This window comes from Sus scrofa, chromosome X (assembly GCF_054392235.1).
Source record: "Sus scrofa isolate SSC_HxYL_T2T_F1_AM1 chromosome X, Sscrofa_HxYL_maternal_Yorkshire_Landrace_v2.0, whole genome shotgun sequence".
NCBI lineage: Eukaryota > Metazoa > Chordata > Mammalia > Artiodactyla > Suidae > Sus > Sus scrofa.
The window spans coordinates 116557251-116579548 of NC_139401.1; the positions used below are offsets into that span (position 1 = coordinate 116557251).

The 22298-nt window shown below is 52.7% G+C and overlaps 1 protein-coding gene across 4 annotated transcripts in view; it reads left to right on the top strand.

Annotated features, from left to right (window-relative positions):
* Window positions 1–255: 255 nt before the first annotated feature.
* XPNPEP2 (X-prolyl aminopeptidase 2) overlaps window positions 256–22298 on the top strand; it is a 29394-nt gene continuing 7351 nt past the window's right edge. Inside the window, exons 1-16 of one of the 4 annotated variants that reach the window (XM_005673898.4) lie at window positions 256–471; window positions 1427–1658; window positions 4164–4234; window positions 6428–6538; window positions 7700–7763; window positions 9149–9253; window positions 9467–9553; window positions 10950–11096; window positions 14525–14626; window positions 15289–15370; window positions 15646–15841; window positions 16612–16701; window positions 17882–17991; window positions 18674–18751; window positions 20054–20125; window positions 22076–22136. In XM_005673898.4, the coding sequence (XP_005673955.1) occupies window positions 1610–1658; window positions 4164–4234; window positions 6428–6538; window positions 7700–7763; window positions 9149–9253; window positions 9467–9553; window positions 10950–11096; window positions 14525–14626; window positions 15289–15370; window positions 15646–15841; window positions 16612–16701; window positions 17882–17991; window positions 18674–18751; window positions 20054–20125; window positions 22076–22136 (1425 nt within the window). In that variant the 5' untranslated portion in view covers window positions 256–471; window positions 1427–1609. 4 annotated transcript variants of the gene reach the window in all.

Consider the following 22298-nt stretch of genomic DNA (forward strand, 5'->3'; position numbering starts at 1 on the left):
TTTTTTTTTTTGTCTTTTTAGGGCCACACCAGTAGCATAGGGAGGTTCCCAGGCTAGGGGTCCAATCGGAGCTGCAGCTGCCAGCCTACACCACAGCCACAGCAATGTGGGATCCCTAACCCACTGAGTGAGGCCAGGGGTCGAACCCACAACCTCATAGGTCCTAGTTGGATTTGTTTCCGCTGTGCCACAGTGGGACTCCTGGGGGTGGGACTTGGCGCAGGCATTTCCCCAGTCCTTTGGTCTCCAGGCAGCACTTCATTCCCCCTCCCAGTCTATCCTCAGGCTCTGGGCTCTGCCCTCTGCTTTTACTCCTGGAGGCGGAGTTCCCTGAACCGCTGCACTCATTTATGATATTCAGATGGCTTATTCGAAAGCTGCCTTCAACTCGTTATGGATGTAAGCAGAGTGTAAATACATTAAAAATAAGATCCAGGAGTTCCTGCTGTAGCGTCTCTGCAGTGCCAGAAGGTAGGTTCAATTCCCAGCTCAGCTTGGTGGGTTAAGGATGCAGCGTTGCTGCAGCTGCAGCAATCCTGGCCTGGAAACTTCCATATGCTGTGGAGGCGGCTGAAAAAAGAGGAAAAAAAGATCCAAAGGAATGGGTGGTTTGCTTCTGGGGTCCTCTAGGCTAGGCTGCACCTGTCCATTGCGTCTGTTTGTCTCTCGGAAGTAGTGCTTTCTGGTCAAGGGGTGTTGAGGGCACTTAGTGGGCACTGCCCTCTGATGCGGTAGGTGGAGACAGGGCTGGCCTCAGTTTGCCCACTTCCCCCATGGGGAGTCACGCTAGTTGGGAGTGACCCGCACGGCAGAGGATTAAAGACGTGTTCTAGGCAGAAAGGGCAGTCCAGTTAACCAAATTTGTCTTCTGGGAGCCCCCAAACTCCCTTTTCTGGGTCTTCTTCCGTCTCCGGTATCATCCCCGCATCCCTCCAGATAGTCCTTTGGGGGCCTTCTTTCCCTCGGACGCGAATGGCATTGACAGCTGCCTGGAACCCCAGCGTCCCCATCATTCGGAGAGGAGGGCAGTCTTCCCCTCTGCCGGTGGCTCTTAACACTTTCACAGAGGGAACTTTCCTGGTGGGACTCGCCCCTCAGTTTAAAAGAAGTCACAGGCACGGGCTTTTTCTGACACGGGCCAGCTTGGAGGAAGAGGGAGGATAAACATCAATCTCGAAAGCAAAAGTGGGGCTGAAGCCAGAGCCCGGGGTGAAGGAGCTAATGGGAAACAGCTTGCTGGAGGGGAGGGGACAGAATTCAGGAATGACCGGGGCTGGCTGCAAAGGGGGGGCTGGGAGGAGCAGGCTGATGGAGACCAGCTGCTGCTCCTGTCTCCCGAGATCTTTGGACTCTGCCCGGGGAGGCCTCACACCCTATCTGGGCGCCTGGGGGCCAGTAGTCTTCTCCACCCAGACTCACTCTCCAGATCTTCAGAAACGAAAGAGCAGAGAAGGACTCCCATCCACCAGCTGGACGCCTTCCTCCCATCGCCAGCCCCCACAGCCTGGCTGCTCTTGCCCCGGAAAGGCCTGGAGGAAGACGCCAGGGAAACAGCCCTGCCCACTCTCCCCTGACCCTCCATCCATCCAGCACCGGCGTCTGAAGATCCATGGCCCAGGCGTGCTGGGGCTGCTACCCCTGGCTTGTCCTCATCTGTGGTACGTGCATCCCCATCTTTCGCTCACACGCTGGGAGGGCAGGTCCAGCTGGAGAGCAGCTCTGGCCTCTCCCCTCTGGGCTCAGAAAGGGTGGCTGTGAAGGCTGGACCCAGGGTGTCTCTCTCTCTTTTTTTTTTTTTTCTTCTTGGTCCCCCTCTGTCTTGAGGAAGAGGAACCCCAGGGCCCAGAGTCTCCTGGGAGCCCTTGAGACTCAACTCGAGTGCAGTTTAGTCCCTTTCCACTCCCACCTGTTAAAGAAAAAAAACTGATTCTAGCCCGAGTAAGGAAGATTTTATTCAAGACTATTGCAATAGGGGCGCTGCCATAGGGGAGTGAGATCGGGCTCAACTCTGAACACAGCAAAATGGCTGAAGGCTTCTTGTCAAGGAGCAGAGTGCGAGGGGATCAGTGGGTGGAAAACGAGCAAGAGGAGACATCAAGGGTGGGGAGATTCTCGCTAAATTGATATAAGAGGATTCTTAATGAGGGCAGGTCAAAGTGATAGGAATCAAGATTGGGAGATAAGGAATTTGACAGATAGCAAGGTTCATGAGATAATAAGGGTGGGGGAATCTCTCTAAACTGACTTGGCAGGATTCCTGCTAAGACTGGCAATGCAGGCTGGGTAAGGACAGGGTGGACGAGGAAGTCAATGAATGCCTAATGGAGAAGAGGGCTTGGAGGAGTTAACCAAAGTTCGGTCTTTCTCACCCCTATGGTGTCGTTTGTCCTCTTTGGTCACGGCTAAGTGTCCAGCTCAGTATCCTCCACACCCACTCCCCGCTGGCCTTAGGAGGCCTCCTTTCCCTTTGTTCTGTGGCAGTAAGACCCTGCTGATTCCTTCAGTACCCAATTCCTGACACCTCCCCAGTGCCAGGCCCCCTGTGCCAAGGACCACAGAGTGGTCCAGCTGCAGAGCCTGCCCTTGGGAGCCACAGCCCTGGCCACAGAGAACACCAGTTGGGCATCTAGAGGGACCTGGGCTGCCTGTGTCTTGCTTCTCGTGTCTTGATGCCACCATTTTGCCAGTGATTTCCATCTCCCCCTTGAATTTATGTGACTGAGAGAGACAGGCGGGTGGGGCATTCACGAGGTCAGAACCCAGCTGTACTCCTCCCTTCTGTAGCTCAACTCACTCAGAAAGGAATAGTGTCTCCCCAAACTCAGACCCCCATTACCCTCTGGGGAGACTCCCCCCTAAAAGGTGGGGAGGCGTGGAGGGAAGGCCTATCAGAGACCACTTGACTTTCAGGGTGTGACGGCCCAGAGCCTACAGGACTTAGCCCAGTGCCTGGCACACAGCAGGCGCTTAGGGAAGGTTTGCTCAGTGAATACTGGGCAACTCTCCTTGGGATACGCCAAATCAGGGGCAGAACCTCAATTGGAAACTAAATCTCTCTACTTTTTTTTTTTTTTTTTTTTTTTTTGGTCTTTTTAGGGCTGTACCCTCGGCACATGGAAGTTCCCAGGCTAGGGGTCGAGTTGGAGCTGCAGCTGCCGGCCACAGCCACAGCCACAGCAACACAGGATCTGAGCCACATCTGCAACCTACACCACAGCTCACAGCAATGCTGCCGGATCTTTAACCCACTGAGCAAGGCCAGGAATTGAACCCGAGTCCTCGTGGACACCAGTTGGGATTGTCACTGCAGAGCTACAATGGGAACTCCTAAATCTCTCTAAATTCTGTCCCTTCTGGGGCACCACCCTCCCATGGCTGGCTTTTTTGTACTCAGATGGCCCAGGGTTCAAATCCCAGCTCCGCCACGGACTTCCCGTGGCAAAAATACATGTATCTCAGCCTGGGCCTCCTGCTCCATAGAAAGCAGACAGTAATTCCCAACTCACAGGGTTGCTGCCAGTATCAAATGAGATACAATTGCTGGGTTCCATATCTGGCACATAGTAGGGGCTCTTTAAATGCTAACCCATCTCTCCCCACCAGGGGACGATGTCAGCCTGGGATTGCCTGATTTAGGTAATCTTGCCTGGAATGAGAGGCAGAGATTTGGATTGTAAGAAATGGTGCAAGTGGGCGTTGAAGTTAAGTAAACCCAATATATAGATATATAATTAGATTTATAGGAGGGTAAAACGAAGGTGGGGTGATTATTTAGCAAGATCCTCTGGAGCATTTAAGAGCAAATCTGATTACAAAAATTTAATTTACACACAACTTTTCCAGTTCGGTAGACCCTGAAAAGACCCAATTAGATTAGAAGGAAAAAAATTGATTTAATGAGCACTAAAACCCATCCAAAAGTGGCAATCACTTGTCGATGAAACGGGTTTCTTTGATTGTGACCCAGGGTGCCGTCCAATTCAGCCTGATTTCCTATGAAATGTGATTATTTTTATCCTCAAGTCGAGTTGGACAGCATCTCGAGCTTCAAAGGATGGAGGTCCTATGGGGACGGGCGGGGAGGGGGTTCGGGGAAACACAGCCTGTGCTCTCTAGGAGTTATCTGGGATCCGAGCGACCCTGCCTTTTCCTCCCGTTTCTAGCTTGTGCCTGGGGCCACCCAAAGTCACTCAACCAGAGAGAGGATGTGCGGAACTGTTCGACCAGTCCTCCGGTGAGGCCCTGCCTCCGCCCCCGCCCCCGCCCACAGCTCCCACCTTCCCGCCCATCCCCGAAGGGCCCAGCCACCAGCCTCACCCTCTCTACCAGCCTTTCTCCGGGTTTCCGGACTCTGGGGCCACTGCTTCTGATTAACCTCGCCTGGGGGCAGTCAGCAGTTCTCAGGTATCTGACCTCCGGCCCCATCACTCCCTCCCAGGCATTCCCACGGCAGGTGATCTCCTGCGCCCCGCCTGGGCCTGGGCAGCCCCTGCTGGAGGGAGGTTGGGCGGCCTGGAGGCCCCAAGCCAGCCCTGAGCTGAGGCCTGGAGGAGGATGGGAGGAAAGAAAACAACAATTCTAGAGGAACTGGGAGGAGGGCGGAAGCCAGAGGGCTAGAAGAGCCAGTGGAAGGTCAAGAGAGGGAGGCCTCCGGTGTGAAGAATGGTGGCAGGGTCCAGCATATTGGAGCCACACGTTGTCAGCTCCCTAGAGAACAGAGGGTTCTTTCCAAAACTAGATTAGAATGGGAAGGAGCGGAGTTCCCGTCGTGGCGCAGTGGTAAACGAATCCGACTAGGAACCATGAGGTTGCGGGTTCAGTCCCTGCCCTTGCTCAGTGGGTTAAGGATCCGGCGTTGCCGTGAGCTGTGGTGTAGGTTGCAGACGCGGCTCGGATCCTGCGTTGCTGTGGCTCTGGTGTAGGTCAGTGGCTACAGCTCCGATTCAACCCCTAGCCTGGGAACCTCCATATGCCGTGGAAGCGGCCCAAGAAATAGCAACAACAACAACAACAACAACAAAAAAAAAAAAAAAAAGAAAAGAACAAAGAAAAAAAAAAAAAAAAAAAAAAGAATGGGAAGGAGCTTCCCCAGGCCGGAGCAGGCCAGAAGGTGAGGGCTTGTGGGCCTGCCAGCAGGTGGCTAAAGTCTCAGGACAAATGGGATACATCTGTCTGCTGTGCCAGCTTTATGAGACCACTGGAGCGGGCAATCCGCCTTACTTTTATGTGAAAACAAACATGGGTAAATCATTGCGTAGAAGCCAAAACAAAACAAAACCCCATGCCTCTTATTTTAAAGAGAAAATAGCCTTTAACAAAAGGTCTGGCTTGGAGAGGATCTTTCTGGACAATGTCCCAAACTGCTGAGGATACCCAGTCACCCTCCTCTGCCCTTTGGGACCAGTGAGTAGAAACTTGCAACAAGTTCCCAAGATAGGGCTGCCAGGTGAAATGCAGGGCGCCCAGTTACATCTGAATTTCAGATAATGACTAATATTTTGTTTTGTTTTGGCCACGCCCATGGCATGTTGAAGCGCCCAGGCTAGGGACTGAACCCTTACCATGACAGTGACCCAAGCCACTGCAGTGACACCTGTTCCTTAACCCACATCACCAGGGAATGCCATATGATAACATATATATATATATATGTGTGTGTGTATATATATATATGTATATATTGCTTTTTAGGGCCACACCTGCAGCATATGGAAGCTCCCAGGCTAGGGGTCAAATGGGAGCTGCAGTTGCCAGCCTACGCCAGAGCCACAGCAACGCGGGATCCGAGCCACATCTGCAACCTACACCACAGCTCACTGCAACACCGGATCCTTAACCCACTGAGTGAGACCAGGGCTCGAACCCGCATCCTCATGGATACTAGTCCAGTTTGTAACCTGCCGAGCCACAACCGGAACTCCTAATGAATAATACTTTAATATAAGTATGCCCCAAATGCTGCATGGGACATACTTAACAGTAAAATGTTATTCATTGTTTACCTCAATTCAAATGTGACTGGGTGAGCATCCTGTATTTTCATTTGCTAAATGAGCAACTCTACCCTAAGGTATCCAAAGAAGAACCACCCCCCTGGCTCGGCCCAGTGCCAGGGCTCAGACCCCTGCCGTTCTCACCCACCCCAGACCCCTGACTCAGGTCCCATTATTGTCACCAAAAGTGCCTTTCCAAGCTCTTAAACACCTCCATCTCCACCCAGCCCATACACCGTAATCTAAACTAATCCACAACTTCAGCTGCTGCTCCGTCCTTCTCCATTCTGGCCCAGCCTTCCCACCCCCAACCCCAGCCTAAGGAGAGGCTGCTGACACCACCCCCCCCCCCCCCGCATCATTTTCTCTAAGCAACGGGTATCTGTGTGTGTGTATGTGTGTGTGTGTCTTGGTGTCTTCCTGTCACCTGTCAGTACCTTCCAGTTACTGCGGTCAATACCACAGCACAGCTCACAGCCCTCCGCGAGCAGATGCTCACCCAGAATCTCTCTGCCTACATCATCCCGGACACGGATGCCCACATGGTAAGTGACAGCTCCTCCCCGCACCCACACCCTCACGAGAACAGGCCACAAACAGGACACTGTTAAGACTCAGAAGATGGAAGACAGAAAAAGGATTTGACCAGCAATGGGAAGGAAGTAGGGAGCTTGGACACGGGCGTTTTAGGGCAACTGAAAGAACGTATTCCTTTACATAGGAGAGAAGACATTGCCAAATCGCCCTGACCTCAGACAATGAGACTATAAACAACTTCTGAAGGATTATGATCTGTTCCTAGAGGGCAGATCCAGAAGGATGGTTTAGGACTCCCCTGCCCTAGGAGGTTAGAAAGTGGGCTGGGAATTGAATTAGAAGAACCCTGAGCTCCCTTCTGGCTCAGCCCTTCCCCATCCCCTGATGGATGGAGCACTGAAATTCCCCAGAGTCCAAAACTCCACGAGTCTGGGGTGTAGGCTGGGAGACGGGGAGCAGACAGGGAAGAAGATGGTCTGAACCAGGACTGCTTTTCCCAAAGCAGCGTCCCTGCCCACTCTTCCCCGCCCTGCCTCCACCTCCACCCCATCCACCTTCCCAGCACCAGCCCAGTTGGAAGAGAAGGCATTTTCAGTGTCGAGAAGATTACTTTGAATTAGTTTTCCCACCTGCCGAAAAGGGCTAAGAGGCTTGGGGTAAGTGTCTGAACCTCCCCAAGTTCAAGTGAGCCTCGTTTCCTCTACTGCAAAATGCAAATGATGAGATCTGTCTCCAAGCATTGTGAGGACCAAAATACAAACATATGTAAAGCTCCCTGTGGAAGTTAGTTACGATGTACGCATGACTCTGTGCTAGACTGAGGAGGAAAGAGGGGGGACAGCTGGAGGGGAGAACCCCAAAGAACCAAAAGCAATGACCACAGACTGCGCAGAATTTGCATCCTGGCCAGAGAGACAGGACTTCTTTGCAGAACAGTCCAGTGCTGGACTGTGGGGTTTCGACTCCAAGAAACACACTTGTTCAAAGGAAGGGAAGATCCTAAGAGCCGGGGCAGTTCCAGAGGGCTTCCTGGAAGAGGCGCCCAGCATGCTTGGGCTTGTAGAATTGGTTAAATGTGACTAGACAGAAAACTGGGCTGTGGTTGGGGGCCTTCCGCGTGGGGTGTGGCCACATGAAGAAGGCTGATGACGGTATTGTTGATTTCCTAGAGCGAGTACATCGGTGAATGTGACCAGAGGCGTGCCTGGATTACGGGCTTTATCGGGTCTGCAGGTGACAGCCATTACCCAGCCCTCACTGCTTCTGTTGGGAGACCTCAGAGTGGTCAGCGAGGCCCTGGTGTGGCTACTTCTCAACAGCCAGGACCCCAGGACCTAGTGTCCAGAGGCCCCTCCTCCTCTCTCTGCTTCCCTGCCACCACTCCAAAAAGGGGTCACCAGGACACGTGCACCATAGCCTGCCGGCCACACGTCTGCACAAGCCAGAGGGCCCTCCCGATTTCTTTCCTGTGCTCACTGACTCTGCTGCGGCCAGGCCCAGCCTGGCACTCCCTGGGCTCCACTTCTGGGATAGTTGCTACCTCTGTATCTAGCCACTAGGGGCCCGCTTCTTCCCTTCACACAGTGGTTCCTTTAGAGACAAAGTTTGACTTTGCTGGTCCTTTTATAGACAGCGTCACCTCGCATGGCCAAATGAGACACAGAGGCCCATTATGGGGTCTTAGTTTTGGAATGGGCCTCCCACCCTGATCCTGGACCCTTGAATGAAACCTAAGCTTCCCTCGCTGATCCCTTTTTTTTTTTTTTTAATGACCACACCTGCAGTATACGGAAGTTCCCAGGCTAGGGGTCGAATCGGAGCTGTAGCCACCGCCACAGCAACGCAGGATCTAAGTCCTGTCTGTGACCTACATTACAGCTCATGGCAACGCCGGATCCTTAACCCATTGAGCAAGGTCAAGGATCAAACCTGCATCCTCATGGATACTAGTCGGATTCTTAACCTGCTGAACCACAACAGGAACTCCCCCTTGCTGATCCTTAAACACCCCTCCCTGGGTCTTCAGGCTGCCTTACTCACCCGTTACAGGCCCTTCTTCCCCTTGCCAGAGTCACTGGGTTTGACTTCTCTGCCTGCCCTCAGCTAAGCCCCTGGCTTAGTGTCCCTATCAACTACCTAGTCTTGACAGTGACTGTCACATCATCTTTGCTGAGAGCACCTATATATATGTAGCATGGACTTTTTTGGACCTGGGAGCTCCCCAGTGGCTCAGCAGGTTAAGGATCCAGCATTGTCACTGCTGTGGCTCCAGTGGCTGCTGTGGTGCAGGTTCAATCCCTGGCCTGGGGAACTCCCACATGCTACGGGCATGGCCACAAAAAAAAAAAAAAAAAAACAGAACCCACTTGTCCCACTAAATGTTCCCTTAGAAGAAGCCCTCAAGGCAAAGCAGAGATGCCTGACCTGGGACATCCTTCTGGCTACCTCCCCCAACAGTCTCTAACACCTCCTGCCTCACTTCCCTCCAAGAGAGGAGAGAAACTCTTTCCAGAGGCCCCCTTGTGACATTGTCAGAGCCAACACCACATCGCACATGCGCTAACTAAAGCCACACGCCACACCTTCACCCTCCCCTCCAAGTTTCTCTTCTGCCCCAGGAATCGCAGTGGTGACCGAGAGGAAAGCGGCTCTCTGGACCGACAGCCGCTACTGGACCCAGGCTGAGCGGCAGATGGACTGCAACTGGGAGCTCCACAAGGAAGGTAAGAGGACCGCACAGATTTGTTTCCCGAGCCACGGAACCCAGACCGGGTTTGGGGAGGCGCAGGTGAGGGTTGCATGCAAGACTCCCTGTGGGAAGCTTAGGAAATTTGAAGCCTCCACTAACCTCTGAGGCAGATGTCAAGGAGGACAGACATGGCTGGACCGTTGCAGACAGAAGCCCGGCTCAAAGTCCCTTCCTGTCTTTCTCTCAGTTAGCACCGGTCACATTGTCACCTGGCTTCTCACCGAGATTCCTGTTGGAGGGCGTGTGGGCTTTGACCCCTTCCTCTTCTCCATCGGTATGTTCTTCCCTCTAGTCCACACCATCCAAGGGTGACTCAGGCCCCCAGGACATAAAGAAGCACATCTTGGTAGAAGGAGGGTCAGAATAACTCTGAAGGTAGAGTGTTGGAACTGTCAGTTGCAGAATATTTTGCAACAAGGATGGAGTCCTGGATTGTGTAATGAAAATATATTTAAAAGATAAATATCTGTATTTTTAAAGTCAGGAGTTCAGGAGTTCTCGCTGTGGTTCAGTGGGTTAAGAATCCGACTAGTATCCATGATGACTTGGGTTCAATCCCTGGCCCTGCTCAGTGGGTTAAGGATCCAGCGTCGCCAGGAGCTGCAGTGTAGATCACAGATGCAGCTAGGATCTGGCATGGCTGTGGGTGTGGCGTAGTCTGACAGCTGCCTCTCCAATGTGACCCCTAGCCTGGGAACTTCCATATGTCAAAGGTGTGGCTCAAAAAAAAGGCCAAAAAAAAAAGTCAGGAGTGTAGAGAGCCAACCTAGAAGAGTCAGGGAATCATTAAGACCTAGCAGGTGAGGAGCTCCCTGGTAGCTCAGTGGGTTAAGGATCCGGCGTTGCCGTGAGCTGTGGTGTAGGTCGCAGACTCGGCTCGGATCCTGCATTGCTGTAGCTCTGGCATAGGCCGGCGGCTACAGCTCCGATTAGACCCCTAGCCTGGGAACCTCCATATGCTGCGGGAGCAGCCCTAAAAAAAGCAAAAAGCAAAAAAAAAAAAAAAAAAAAACAGGCAAACAAACAAAAAACCTAGCCGACCAGTAGGCCAGGATGTTCTTAAACCCAGAATCATCTTCCATGTCCTGGAACTCTACCAGTTAGCGCACTAGAATCACTTGGTAGCCCTCTGGAAGGCAACTTGGAAGGGTTGAAGGAGGTGAGAGGGCTTCTGAGTAAAGAAGCACAGTCCCCTCCCTTCCAGGAACATAGCTCCTTGAGCTCCCGTGCCCCTGCCAGCTGGCCAGCCTGTCCCCAAACATGGCATCCTCATGACTAGGTACTGAAAGGCTCCCACTTCAGAACTGGCTTCTTTGCCAGCCTTTCCAGGGGCCTGAACCTCACATTCCTTCAGGCTCTGGCACTGAAGCTCAGGTAAACACCCGGAACCATAAAGAGGGCCCCACAGCCACTGGCACTTAAAAAGACGAGCTTAGCCAGTCGGCTGTGGACAGCATTGGGGTGGGCTCGGGGCAATTAGGCTTTGAAAGCCAAAGAGGAAGATGACAAGGCACAGCCTAGGAGGACCAGACTGCTTGGATGGGCTCTGGCAGCTGGGCTGCAGGAGTGGAACGGGAGGCAGAGGGGACAAGCACTAACTTGGCCTGAGTCACAATTTTTTCTGAGGTATTAATGGGCAGGTGACAGGTGATGCCTTCCTGTCTCTGCAGACTCCTGGGAGAGTTATGACGTGGCCCTGCAAGATGCTGACAGAGAGCTGGTGTCCATCACCGTCAACCTTGTGGACCTGGTGTGGGGGTCAGAGAGGCCGCCCCTGCCAAATGCGCCCATTTATGCCCTGCAGGAGGCGTTCGCAGGTAATTTCTGATGCCAGTCCTCTTTCCCAACTTGGAGAAACAGAGGTCTCCACTGCTGCCCCCTAGGCTGAAAAATTCATCCTCACCTGTCCCAAAGCAATGGTTTCATGTGCCTCTGAATAGCTGAGGGTGCTTTTTTAAAATGCAGGTTTGGGGAGTTCCCTTCTTGGCTCAGGTTAACAAACTCGACTAGGAACCATGAGGATGAGGGTTTGATCCCTGGCCTCGCTCAGCAGGTTAAGGATCCGGCGTTGCCCTGAGCTGTGGTGTAGGTTGCAGACACGGCTCAGATCCTGCGTTGCTGTGGCTGTGACGTAGGCAGGTGGCTACAGCTCTGATTAGACCCCTAGCCTGGGAACCTCCATATGCCACGGGTGTGGCCCCAATAAGACAAAAAGATAAATGAATGAATTAATTAATTAATTAAGCAAGTAAAATAAAATGCAGGTTTTAAGTCCCCTCCCCTCAGAGAGTCTGAATCAGATGGTCCTCAGACCATATTTAGAAAACGCTAGAATAAAGGGTATCAGGAAGAGTTCCTTGGTGGCTCAGTGGGTTAAGGTTCCGATGTTGAACTGCTGTGACTCAGGTTCGATCCCTGGACTGGGAACTTCTGCACGCTGCAGGCGCAAGCAAAAAAAAAAAAAAAAAAAAAAAAGTGTCAGGATTTGAAGCAAGAGGAAATAGGAAGAGAAGAAATGAGGGAGTCAGAGAAAGATGGAAAAAAACCTACTGCTTTGAAAGAGAGAAGGCAAACGTGATATATATGAGTTGCATATAGTTAACTGGTAGGGAAAACCAGTTTGTATTGACTAATTCAGACCTTGACTTCTGGCCGTCCTGTGATAATGGCTGGGGTGGACAAAGGAAGTAAAAACTAAGCTCAAGGTCAGTCTGCAGCACAGACTAGGGTTCAGAGTTTTGGCCAGACTACAAAAGAAAGTTAACTGACCCCCTAAAATTCTAACATCAACAATCTTGACCCCTTTGACACCATCTAAATATGTCATAAAAGAACAGTGTGCTCTATAATTCTTGTAGGTTGTAACTGACTGTGACCAGGCTACTGAGTATGAATCAAAGTTTTGGCCACCACTCCCTCCTACCTTCCTAAGAATTCTGAACAAGCCCATGGACTTGGATTCCTAGAATATTGGGCAATCCAAGAGGCCCCTTTCCCCACACAGGTCTATTTCTTGTTTAGAAAGGAGTCCAAAAATCAGGAGGGAAATTTCACAATAGTGGGTCTGATGAAACAAGTCAAATTGTGTCCAATTGTCTTTATCCATTCTGATGTAACTTACAGAATCTTTCTGCATCTTGACACAGTTTTTAAAGAAACTTGCTATCCAAGAAGGTTCAGTCATAACTAAACCCATCCCATTCAGATAAAGAAGGGTGGAGTCATATCAAGAAGAGGAGGGGAGAGAGGGGAAAACCTTCCAGGGACTGGGAGAGAATTCACATGGGATTTATCACTTCCCACAAGCAAGAGGCAGACGTGCCATCGCAGGCTGCTAGTCTTCAAAAAAAGTCATCTGGAGCCAGAACTGGGCCAGGAAGCCCAAGAACAGAGTCTCTTAAGCTTCCAGCAATGAGAGAGACTTTTCTCTCCAGCCACTCACAGGTTTTAGAGGGGTCAGAGGGTGAAGGGCTATGAGAAGAACAGAAAAAGCGACTCAAAGATACCTGTGTACATCAGATCATTTAAGTTGGCTTCCATTTATTGCCTCAAAAATGTATCGCATCTGTGAACTTTGAACACATAACTCAAAAGAAGCCAGCCAAGGCCCCAAATTGTATGATTCCATTTGTGTGAAACACCCGGCGCAGGCAAATCTGTGGAGACAGAAAAAGCAAGATTAGTGGTTTCCAGGGACTGGAGGGAGAGGGGAATGCGGAGGGACTGCCTAATGGCTACAGGGTTGCCTTTTGGGAGGATGAAAATGTTCTGTAATTAGATAGTGGTGGTGGTTGCACAATCTCGTGAATGTTCTTAAAGGCACTGAATTGGGCACTTTAAAAATGATCAGGAGTTCCCATCGTGACACAGTGGTTAATGAATCCGACTAGGAACCATGAGGTTGCGGGTTCGATCCCTGGCCTCGCTCAGTGGGTTAAGGATCCGGCGTTGCCTTGAGCTGTGGTGTAGATTGCAGACGCTGCTTGGATCCTGTATTGCTGTGGCTCTGGCGTAGGCCAGTGGCTACAGCTCCGGTTAGATCCCTAGCCTGGGAACCTCCATATGCCGAGGGAGCGGCCCAAGAAATGGCAAAAAGACAAAAAAAAAAAAAAAAAAAAAAAAAAAAGATCAAAACGAGGAGTTCCTGTCGTGGGGCAGTGAGTGGTTAACAAATCCAACTAGGAACCATGAGGTTGCGGGTTCAATCCCTGCCCTTGCTCTGTGGGTTAAGGATCTGGCGTTGCCATGAGCTGCGGTATAGGTTGCAGATGCGGCTCGGATCCCGCATTGCTGTGGCTCTGGTGTAGGCTGGCAGCTACAGCTCCGATTCAACCCCTAGCCCGGGGTCGCTGGAGTGGCTCAAGAAGTGGCAAAAAGACAAAAAAAAAAAAAAAAAAAAAAAAAAAAAAAAGAGAGAGAGAGAGAAAGCCATAAAAAAATAACTAACTAAATAAATAAAATGATCAAAACGAGTTATTTTGTGTGCACAGTCACTGCAGCGGCTCAGGTCACTGCCGTGGCGCGTGTTGGATCCCTGGCCCGGGAACTTCTACATGCTACAGATACTGCCAAAAAAAAGAAAAAAAGAAAAAAAGGTTATACCAGACTTACTATACATCAAGACACTGTTTTATGTACATTACAAATATGACATAATTCGATCCTCAAAACAGCTCTATTGACGTAGACACTACTATGAGAATCCATCCCTGTTTTACAGATTGCAAAATAAGACACAGAGGGGTTAAGAAATTTTCCCAAGGTCATCCAGCAAGTAATGACAGAGCTAGGATGTGAACCCAGACAGTCTGGGTCAAGATCCCATGTTCTTGATGACGACACACCTAAAAGTTTAGTTAAAGGGTTCTACTGGAGTTTCGTTGTAGCACAGCAGAAACGAATCCAGCTAGTACCCAGGAGGATTCAGTTCAATCCCTGGCCTCGCTCAGTGTGTAGGGGATCCGGCGTTGCTGTGGGCTGTGGCGTAGGTCACAGACATGGCTCAGATCCCCATTTCTGCGGCTGTGGTGTAGCCGGCAGCTGTAGCTCCGCTTGGACCCCTATCCTGGGAACTTCCGTGTACCACAGGTACATCAGGTACAGCCGTAAAAAGCAAAAAGAAAAAGAAAGGGTTCTGCTGCCTTTAAAGGAATAGACAACGATTGCTCTAAGGGAGCCCGCTCAGGACAGAGTGCCAAAGAGAGGGTATGTCACCTATGCTTTCTGTGGACTCTTTTGCTTGTAGGGAGCACCTGGCAGGAGAAAGTATCTAACATCCGCAGCCAGATGCAGAAGCATCACGAGAGGCCAACTGCCGTGCTTCTGTCCGCCCTTGATGAGACGGCCTGTGAGTATAGATTTGTGGATACAGGGGGGTGCCTGGATCCCCCCAACCCCCAGGCCTCGTAAGCCCTGCAGTACAAGACTCTTCCCCCAAGGACCATGTACTCGTGGGTTCTGAGAGCTCTGTGGCCATGGCCTGTGGGAATGAAGAAAGGTCAGGGCAGGAGCTCACGTCCGACCAATGAGGAAACCAGGAAGTCCTGTGCAAGCTGGGGCCAGCCCACAGGCCATCGGAAGACGGGGTGACCACGGCAGTAAAGGCTTCTGTCTCATGAAGGGGAGGGGGCCCAGCAAACACCTTGCAGCTGCCTGGCCATTAGCCCCAGGGGGCTCACACTCCCGTGAAACCCTATTCTGTCCCATCGGCTCAGTGATTCTCAGCTGACCCCAGCTCTGGGCTTCAGATAGGCTGAGAACCCACCCAAGCTGTGTGTGGACTGCTGGCTGGGTATCTGCCTTCTTTCTGGGAAAAGGGGTTCCTAGTGCTCATTCGAGCTTCAAAGACTTCCCCTCCACCCTGCCAAAGGCTGAAGAACTTTCAGAGGTGGATGATGCGGGTGTGCCACTGAGGATCTTTGGGAGCCAAAACAAGCAGGGAAGAGGTGTCCCGTGTCCCTGACTCAGACAGGTCAGCCTCGAATAGTCCCCATCAATTCTCTTCCCCAGGGCTCTTCAACCTTCGAAGCAGTGACATCCCTTATAACCCCTTCTTCTATTCCTACACGCTGCTCACCGACTCCTCCATCAGGTAGGGCTTGTCCTTGGCTTGCGGTCACTGACTTCTTCCCACCCCTCCCCTCCCCAACATGCAGCCTTCCCAGGAGCGGGGTGCCTGCCCCAGCAGGACCCTCTAGGAAGCCTCCGATCAGCTTTTCCTGACCCCCTTGACGTCTGTTCCCACATCCTTCAAATCTGGTCTGCTCAGCTGCCTTGCGCGGGCCTCTTCTGACCTGCAGGAACAAAGGGCCTCTGGTCTTGTGCATCATCCTTAGAGACTCTCCGGACCCTCCCCTCTCTGCCCAGGTTATTTGCAAATAAGAGTCGCTTTAGCTCCGAGACCCTGCAATACCTGAACTCTAGCTGCAACAGTTCCATGTGTGTGCAACTCGAAGATTACAGCCAAATCCGCGACAGCATCCAGGCTTACACCTCGGGAGACGTGAAGATCTGGATTGGGACCAGGTACACCTCGTATGGACTCTATGAAGTGATACCCAAGGTGGGTTTGCTTGGCCTGGGTTCATGCCCGGCACCGCCCCCACCCCCACTGCCCAACAGCCCTGATAAGTCTCAACCTAACGGGACGGGGCCACAGCCCTTCAGTCACGCTGGCAGTTGGTCAGTCAGCCATGGTGCAACGAGTCCCCTTTGAGATCTCCCTGGGATGAGACAAAGAAGCAGCAGGATGCCTGTCCACAGAGAGCTCAGAGATTGTCGAGGAGGCTGGGGGAGTACAGGCTGGTAGAGCAGAGGTCGCCTGACATGAGCCTGAGAACCAGCTGGGCAATGACCTTGGACCAGTGACTTAGCCAGTCTGGGCCTCTGTTTCCTTACCTGTAAAATGGCACTAAGAGTCTCGACCTCAAAAGAGTCGCTCCAAGGAGATTTAAAGGAGACCGTGCCTGGCACCTGACACGCTGCAGGTGCTCAGTAAATGGTAGCGGTCACGGGTCGAGATGAGCAAGAAACACACTGTCAAAACAGCCTGCGGACGGGCGGGGGCCGGGCTCGGACCCGTCCCAGAGCACTGGTGGGTCCCAGGAACTGGGTGGGGAGTGGGGAGAAGGAAGGGAGGGAGAGAGGGAGGAAGGTGAGGCTGGACAGGGAAGGCTGGAAAGCCCTGTGCCGCCAGAAGGCACACCAGGGAAGGGCACTGCCACTCCAGGAAACGGCGAGTCTCCTCTCAGCCAGGACGTCCCAGCAGTCCTTTTCAAACATGGCCGTGCCCTAGGGATGGCTCCCAGACCGCTTCCTCTCTGCCTGTGACAGGAGAAACTCGTAGAAGACGACTACTCCCCGGTGATGATAACCAAGGCAGTGAAAAACAGCAGGGAGCAGGCCCTCCTCAAGGCCAGCCACGTAAGTCCGTGGGCCGGCAGATGAGCCTCTGCAGAGCCCCCAGTCTGCTGGGTTAGGAAGGAGACCCTGCCAGAGGAGCCGGCCAAAGGCCCCGAATGAAACAGACGCCAAACTCCTAGGCACCCCTTGCTGCTCCACCCATTTGTTCCCTGAATGGCACAGTGGTTTAGAGCCTGGGCCCTGAACTACCGTGTCTGAGTTCAAATCCCCCTTCCTCCACCCACCTCCCAGCTGGGTGACCTTAGGCAAGTCACTTCACCTGTCTGGGCCTCCGTTGCCTCCTCTGTAAAATGAGGATCATAACGGTAACCTCCAGCACAAAGTTGTTGTAAGGATCTGTATTATATCATATAATGTGTATTTGAATATATTAATAGCAATACCGAATTAATATAAATGTAATATTTATATACATCTAGTATATAATAATCATATAAATATATGATACTTATATAAAAATTATATAGATATATCTGTATTTATGTAATTACATATATTGCTTTGAACACCACCTGGCACATTCCAAGTCTTTTTTTTTTTTTTTTTTTTTTGGCCGCACCTGCGGCATGTGGAAGTTCCCAGGCCAGGGACTGAGCCTGCGCCACAGCAGCGACCCAAGCCGCGGCAGTGACAATGCTGGGTCCTTAACCTCCTGTGGCACCAGGGAACTCAACCTTCCACATCTTAAATAAGTGTTAACTGTAATCATTTCCTCACCCCTTGGGCAGTCCTGTAAAGATGAGAAGACGCTGCCTGCTTTTACAAACTTTTCTTGTGGAAAATTTGAAGCGTGTACAAAAAGTAGAGAAAATAGCATGCTGACTCCCCATCATGCCACTCAGCTTCAACAATCATCAAGTTAGGCCAATCTCGTTTCCTCTCCAACCCCACATTCCTCACCTCCACTCCACACCCTCTGCTGCTGGATGATTTTAAAGCAAATCCCATCTATCACATTGTTTCTTCTATCACCATTTCAGTATTTCTAAAAGACAAGCACTCTTTTCGAAACCACACTTTGATCATATATATGAACATTAATAAGGATCCCTTAATGTCGTCAAAAAGGCAGTGCAACCCCACGTTTTTAAAGTTCAGCTCCAGAGCAATCACCTCATCTCCATCCTGGAGCCTCGGCTGAGACCGGTCCTCTATCGATTCTCTGCTTGCCCCGCTCCAGGTGCGGGATGCGGTGGCTGTGATCCGCTACTTGGCCTGGCTGGAGAAGAACGTGCCCACAGGCACCGTGGATGAGTTCTCGGGTGCAAAGCGGGTGGAGGAGTTCCGCGGGTGAAGGACCACAGCCATCCTTTTGGGCTGGCTGTCTTCTCGTGCGGGAGTGGGGGCGGGGAGAGGGGAAGGAAGACCCTCCGTGTATTGGAGGGCCTCTCTGCAACAAGGAGTGACGGGTTCCTGGGTGGTCGTGAAGCTGGGCGGGGGTGTTGGATGACATTCCCCAGCTCTGCTGAAAGCGGGACAACTTGAAGGGCCACAACTCAACAGCGCCCCCTAGTGTCTACTTCAGGCACGGCCCGCTCTCTCTGTCGGGGAGGTAGGTGGGACCTTGGACCACTTGAGAATATCGGGTTAGGGTGGGAGGTTCCCTGAGGGCACGATAAGCCCAGGATACTGCCCTGGGGCTGGGGGAGTTTTCAGACCCAGGGATTTCCGTTTCTTCGCTCTTGCTTTACTAGGAACTCTCTTTGGGACACACGGCCTTGGTTTCCCCATCTGTAAAATGGAGGTAGGGGAGGAATAATTGGGGTCTACAGTCCTCCCTTCTCTGACCTTGAGTGGTTTACAAGTGACAGGTCAAGGCTTGGGAAGATGGAACCAGGAGGCGAGGCTGGGAAAACCAAACGGAGTCTGGCTGAGGTTGAGGCAGCCATGACTCTCACTTGCCCTTGTTAGATGTCCTGAGTCCAGGGTCATCTCCGAGCCTATTTGACCATTCCTGCCTTGTCCTTTCCAGAGAGGAGGAGTTCTTCTCTGGACCCAGTTTTGAAACCATCTCTGCTAGTGGCCTGAATGCTGCTCTGGCCCACTACAGGTACTTCAGGAGAAAGAACATTCTGGGGCTCTGTGGAGGACCTGAGTCCACATTTAAGCTCTGAGGCCTTTAGCATTGTGGGGGCTGAGGGTGGGGCGTGGAGCCCAGGCGGGTGTTGGGAGTTTCCTGTGAAATAAAAGACCTGAGTAATTCCCCACCCCACCAAGAGGCTAGAACTTGGTGAGCACTGAGGGCAGAAGGATCTGGAAGGGAGACGGGGCTGCTGCTGGATGTTTTTTCTTGGCTTCCTGTGAGTTGTTTATGTTATCTAATTCTTAAAGCTCACAAGCACATGGGGAGAGAGGCACATTCACTCAGCCTGAACCAGCCAAAGTGGGTCCAAGATGTAGGTTGGCCATATATTTGGTTCCATAGAAAACAAAACACCTGCAGTCCTGCCTGATGAAATTTGAGGGGGTCAAGCTGACCAGATGCCCCTCTCCCATCACCAGGGCTGGCCTGGCCTATCCCAGAATCCCCTCCCCCAGCATCCCCAAGCCTTCAGCTGCTTGGCCCAGCCCCTTCTCTCCCCTTCCCAACCCTACCAGTCCCTGCTCTCCAGCCCCCCCCCCCCCCAGGTATCCTTCCTTCCTTCCCTGGTTCCTTGGGGCCCTTTGCTCCCAGAGGCAGCAGGAAGTTAGAGAAAGCACTGGACTGCGCCTCTGAGTTGGGGCCCAGCTCCCTCATGGCTTCCCCTCGGGGCCTCCCGTGAGCCCCTTCTCTGCAGGCCTGTTTCTCCTGATATAAAAGGAGATGGCTGGGAGTTCCCACTGTGGCTCAGCGGGTTCAGAACCTGACTAATATCCATGAGGTTGTGGGTTTCATCCCTGGCCTCTCTTAATGGGTTAAGGATCCGGCATTGCCAGGAGCCGTGGTGTAGGTCGCAGATGCGGCTCGGATCCTGTGTTGCTGTGGCTGTGGTGTAGGCCAGCAGCTACAGCTCCCATTCGACTCCTAGCCGGGGAACCTCCACGTGCTGCGGGTGCAGCCCTAAAAAGAAGAAAGGAAAGAAAAAAAGGAGACGACCAACTGGGTGCTGGCTAAGGCGCGCCCATCTCCCACATTTGGGGCTCTTTTCCTTTCTCCCCTCCCTGAGGACAAGGGCCTGACCTGGGGAGGAGCAGAAGGAAAGGACGTGCGCTGAGGACCTTGGTAGCAGAAGCTCCGTGGTCTCCCAGGGCCCTTTAGGAGATCGCAGCTTCCCCAAAGGAGTTAGCTAGAAAGCCAAACCCCAGGGGGGGAGGGGTTCCCCTCCTTCTCAGCCTTAGGCTGCTCCTTTCTTAGCACCTCTCCCCTTCCCAGCCCGACCAAGGAGCTGCACCGCAAGCTGAGCTCAGACGAGATGTACCTGCTGGATTCTGGGGGGCAATACTGGTATGTACTCGCCACCCCACCCTGGCCCGGCTGTCTCAGCTCAGACATCCCCCATCTTCGAAAGGAGTGGCCTGGCTTGAATGCGCCTGAGTATCCTTCCCAGTGTCACACCTGGGAGACCCTGTAAGGAGGGCGACAGACAGAGGCCAAAACAGAGGCGCTCCCCACAGCCACTAACCTGTGAGAATCAGGAAGAGACACCCCTTGTGCCAGTAAAATGGCTTTTTTTTAAGCCTGCATATTATTACACAGTCCAAACAGCCATGCTCAGCAGACCTGCCTGACTGCACAGACACTGCCGCCTAGATCCTCACACACTCATGCATGCCCCAGACGTGTCCCCGCATGCCACCGGCACGATGCATGTTCCACGGCCCCTACTGCACAGTGAGGTGACCATGTCAGGGACAGTGGGGGCAGGATCAGGCCTCCAAGAGCAGTAGGCAGGTGAGAGACAAACGACCCTGGGGGACACCTGCGGCACAACTGGCACAGAGCACACAGGGATGTGTCTGTGAGTAGACATGTGCACATGTTCTTCTGAGTGTGTGCACAACCCAGGGTAGGATTATGCGGGAGGGCACTGTCCCCTGCTCTAGGACTCCACAATCTGTGTATCCATGTGTGTGCTCTCGTTGAAATTAGTTTACATCCCTGCAGTGAACAGCATTCCTTCAGCTGTGTTACCCTTGTACAGTGCACAACCTGAACACCTGGACATGACAGCCATGCAGAATAGGCTAAGCCTATCCTTCCGAGTGTGTGACCCATCGTTTCACCCGGGAGCTGAGCTGAGCTGAGCTGAAAGATTTTTTCTCTTTTCATCTAGGAAGCAGTGAGCTGTGAGGAGCTAAGAGTGGGGGGAAGGAGGGGAGGCTGAACTAATGGAGGAGCAAGGAGTAGTTTCCCATTCTCCATCCTGTGGTGAAGGCGCTCATGGTGAAGGCTTCTCTTGGTCTTAGCTTGGCTTTGGGAACCATCCTGGCAGGCGCTCAGCCTCGCAGCCTTTACAGCCACTAGCGTGGCACTGTGTGTACTTGAGATGGCCGACGTGCAAAGGGGAAGTGAATTCATGGGGCGTGCTCGAGCAGGGTGAGGCTGGGGAAATGGTCACCTCACTTCCTCTTCTCTCCTTCTGAAGAAGTCGGCCACGCCCTATGACCTGCTCCCTAGGAGGAGTCCCTAGGGCCCTGGGACCATGCCCTCCCTGCCCCCCTCCATGGGGGCATGGCCCCAGGGGCCACTCCTGCAGCCAGTGGTTGGGAGTCAGACTCTGGCTTCTGGCTTCCGTTCACTGGGACTCTGAGCAAACCCCTGGGGCAGATCCATGGTTACAGTGGCAGCGAGAACTGTGCAGAGAGTCGGGGCTGGCACCAGGCCTGGCCTCACTGGGGCTCAGAGAGGGAGATGGCCTCGTGGCCTCAATTGCCTCATCTGTGAAATGGGGATCATGAGGTCGGCTCTGCATCCCTCCCCAGGAAGCTGCAAAGTGTCCTGTAAATGGCAAATAAGTCTATGAACCGTATGAGAGCCATACGCGCTCTTTGGACCTCAGTTTCCCTCTCTGTAACAAGGGCACAGTCTCTTCCTGGCTCCCAGGAAGCCTGGAGCAAGTCTTGCTTTTAGAGCAAGCCTGACCCAAGGAAGCCCAGATTTACAACCCGGCCCAAATGGGTGGTGCGGGGGTGGAGGATGTACGGGGGGATTCTGAGTCTCGGACAGCATCGTGATTTTGAAGGTGATAGCTTTGCAGAGTCCTTTTATGCACAGATGCTGAGGGCGGGAACTGCACGCTGGCAGCCGTCTTCTTCCTCTCCCCTCCCCACCCCCACCGCCACCCCCAGCCTTGCCACTCAAACCCCGGGGGACAGTGCACGGGAAGCACGTGGCCGTGATCCCTGCCCCAAGGTGTTCAGCAGAGCTGGACGTGCTGATTGTCCTTCTCCACAGGGACGGAACAACAGACATCACCCGAACAGTCCACTGGGGCACCCCCTCTGCTTTCCAAAAGGTATGGATCGCAGCCAGATTCCCCTACCCCTGCTCACCCAAGAGGCACCCAGGCAACCACTCTGCCGAAAGCCATGTGACTGTACGGAGGCCCAGGGAGGTTAAGTAGTTTGCCCAAAGTTCCACGGCAAGTTCGTACCAGAAAGCCCAGCGCCCCAACTGC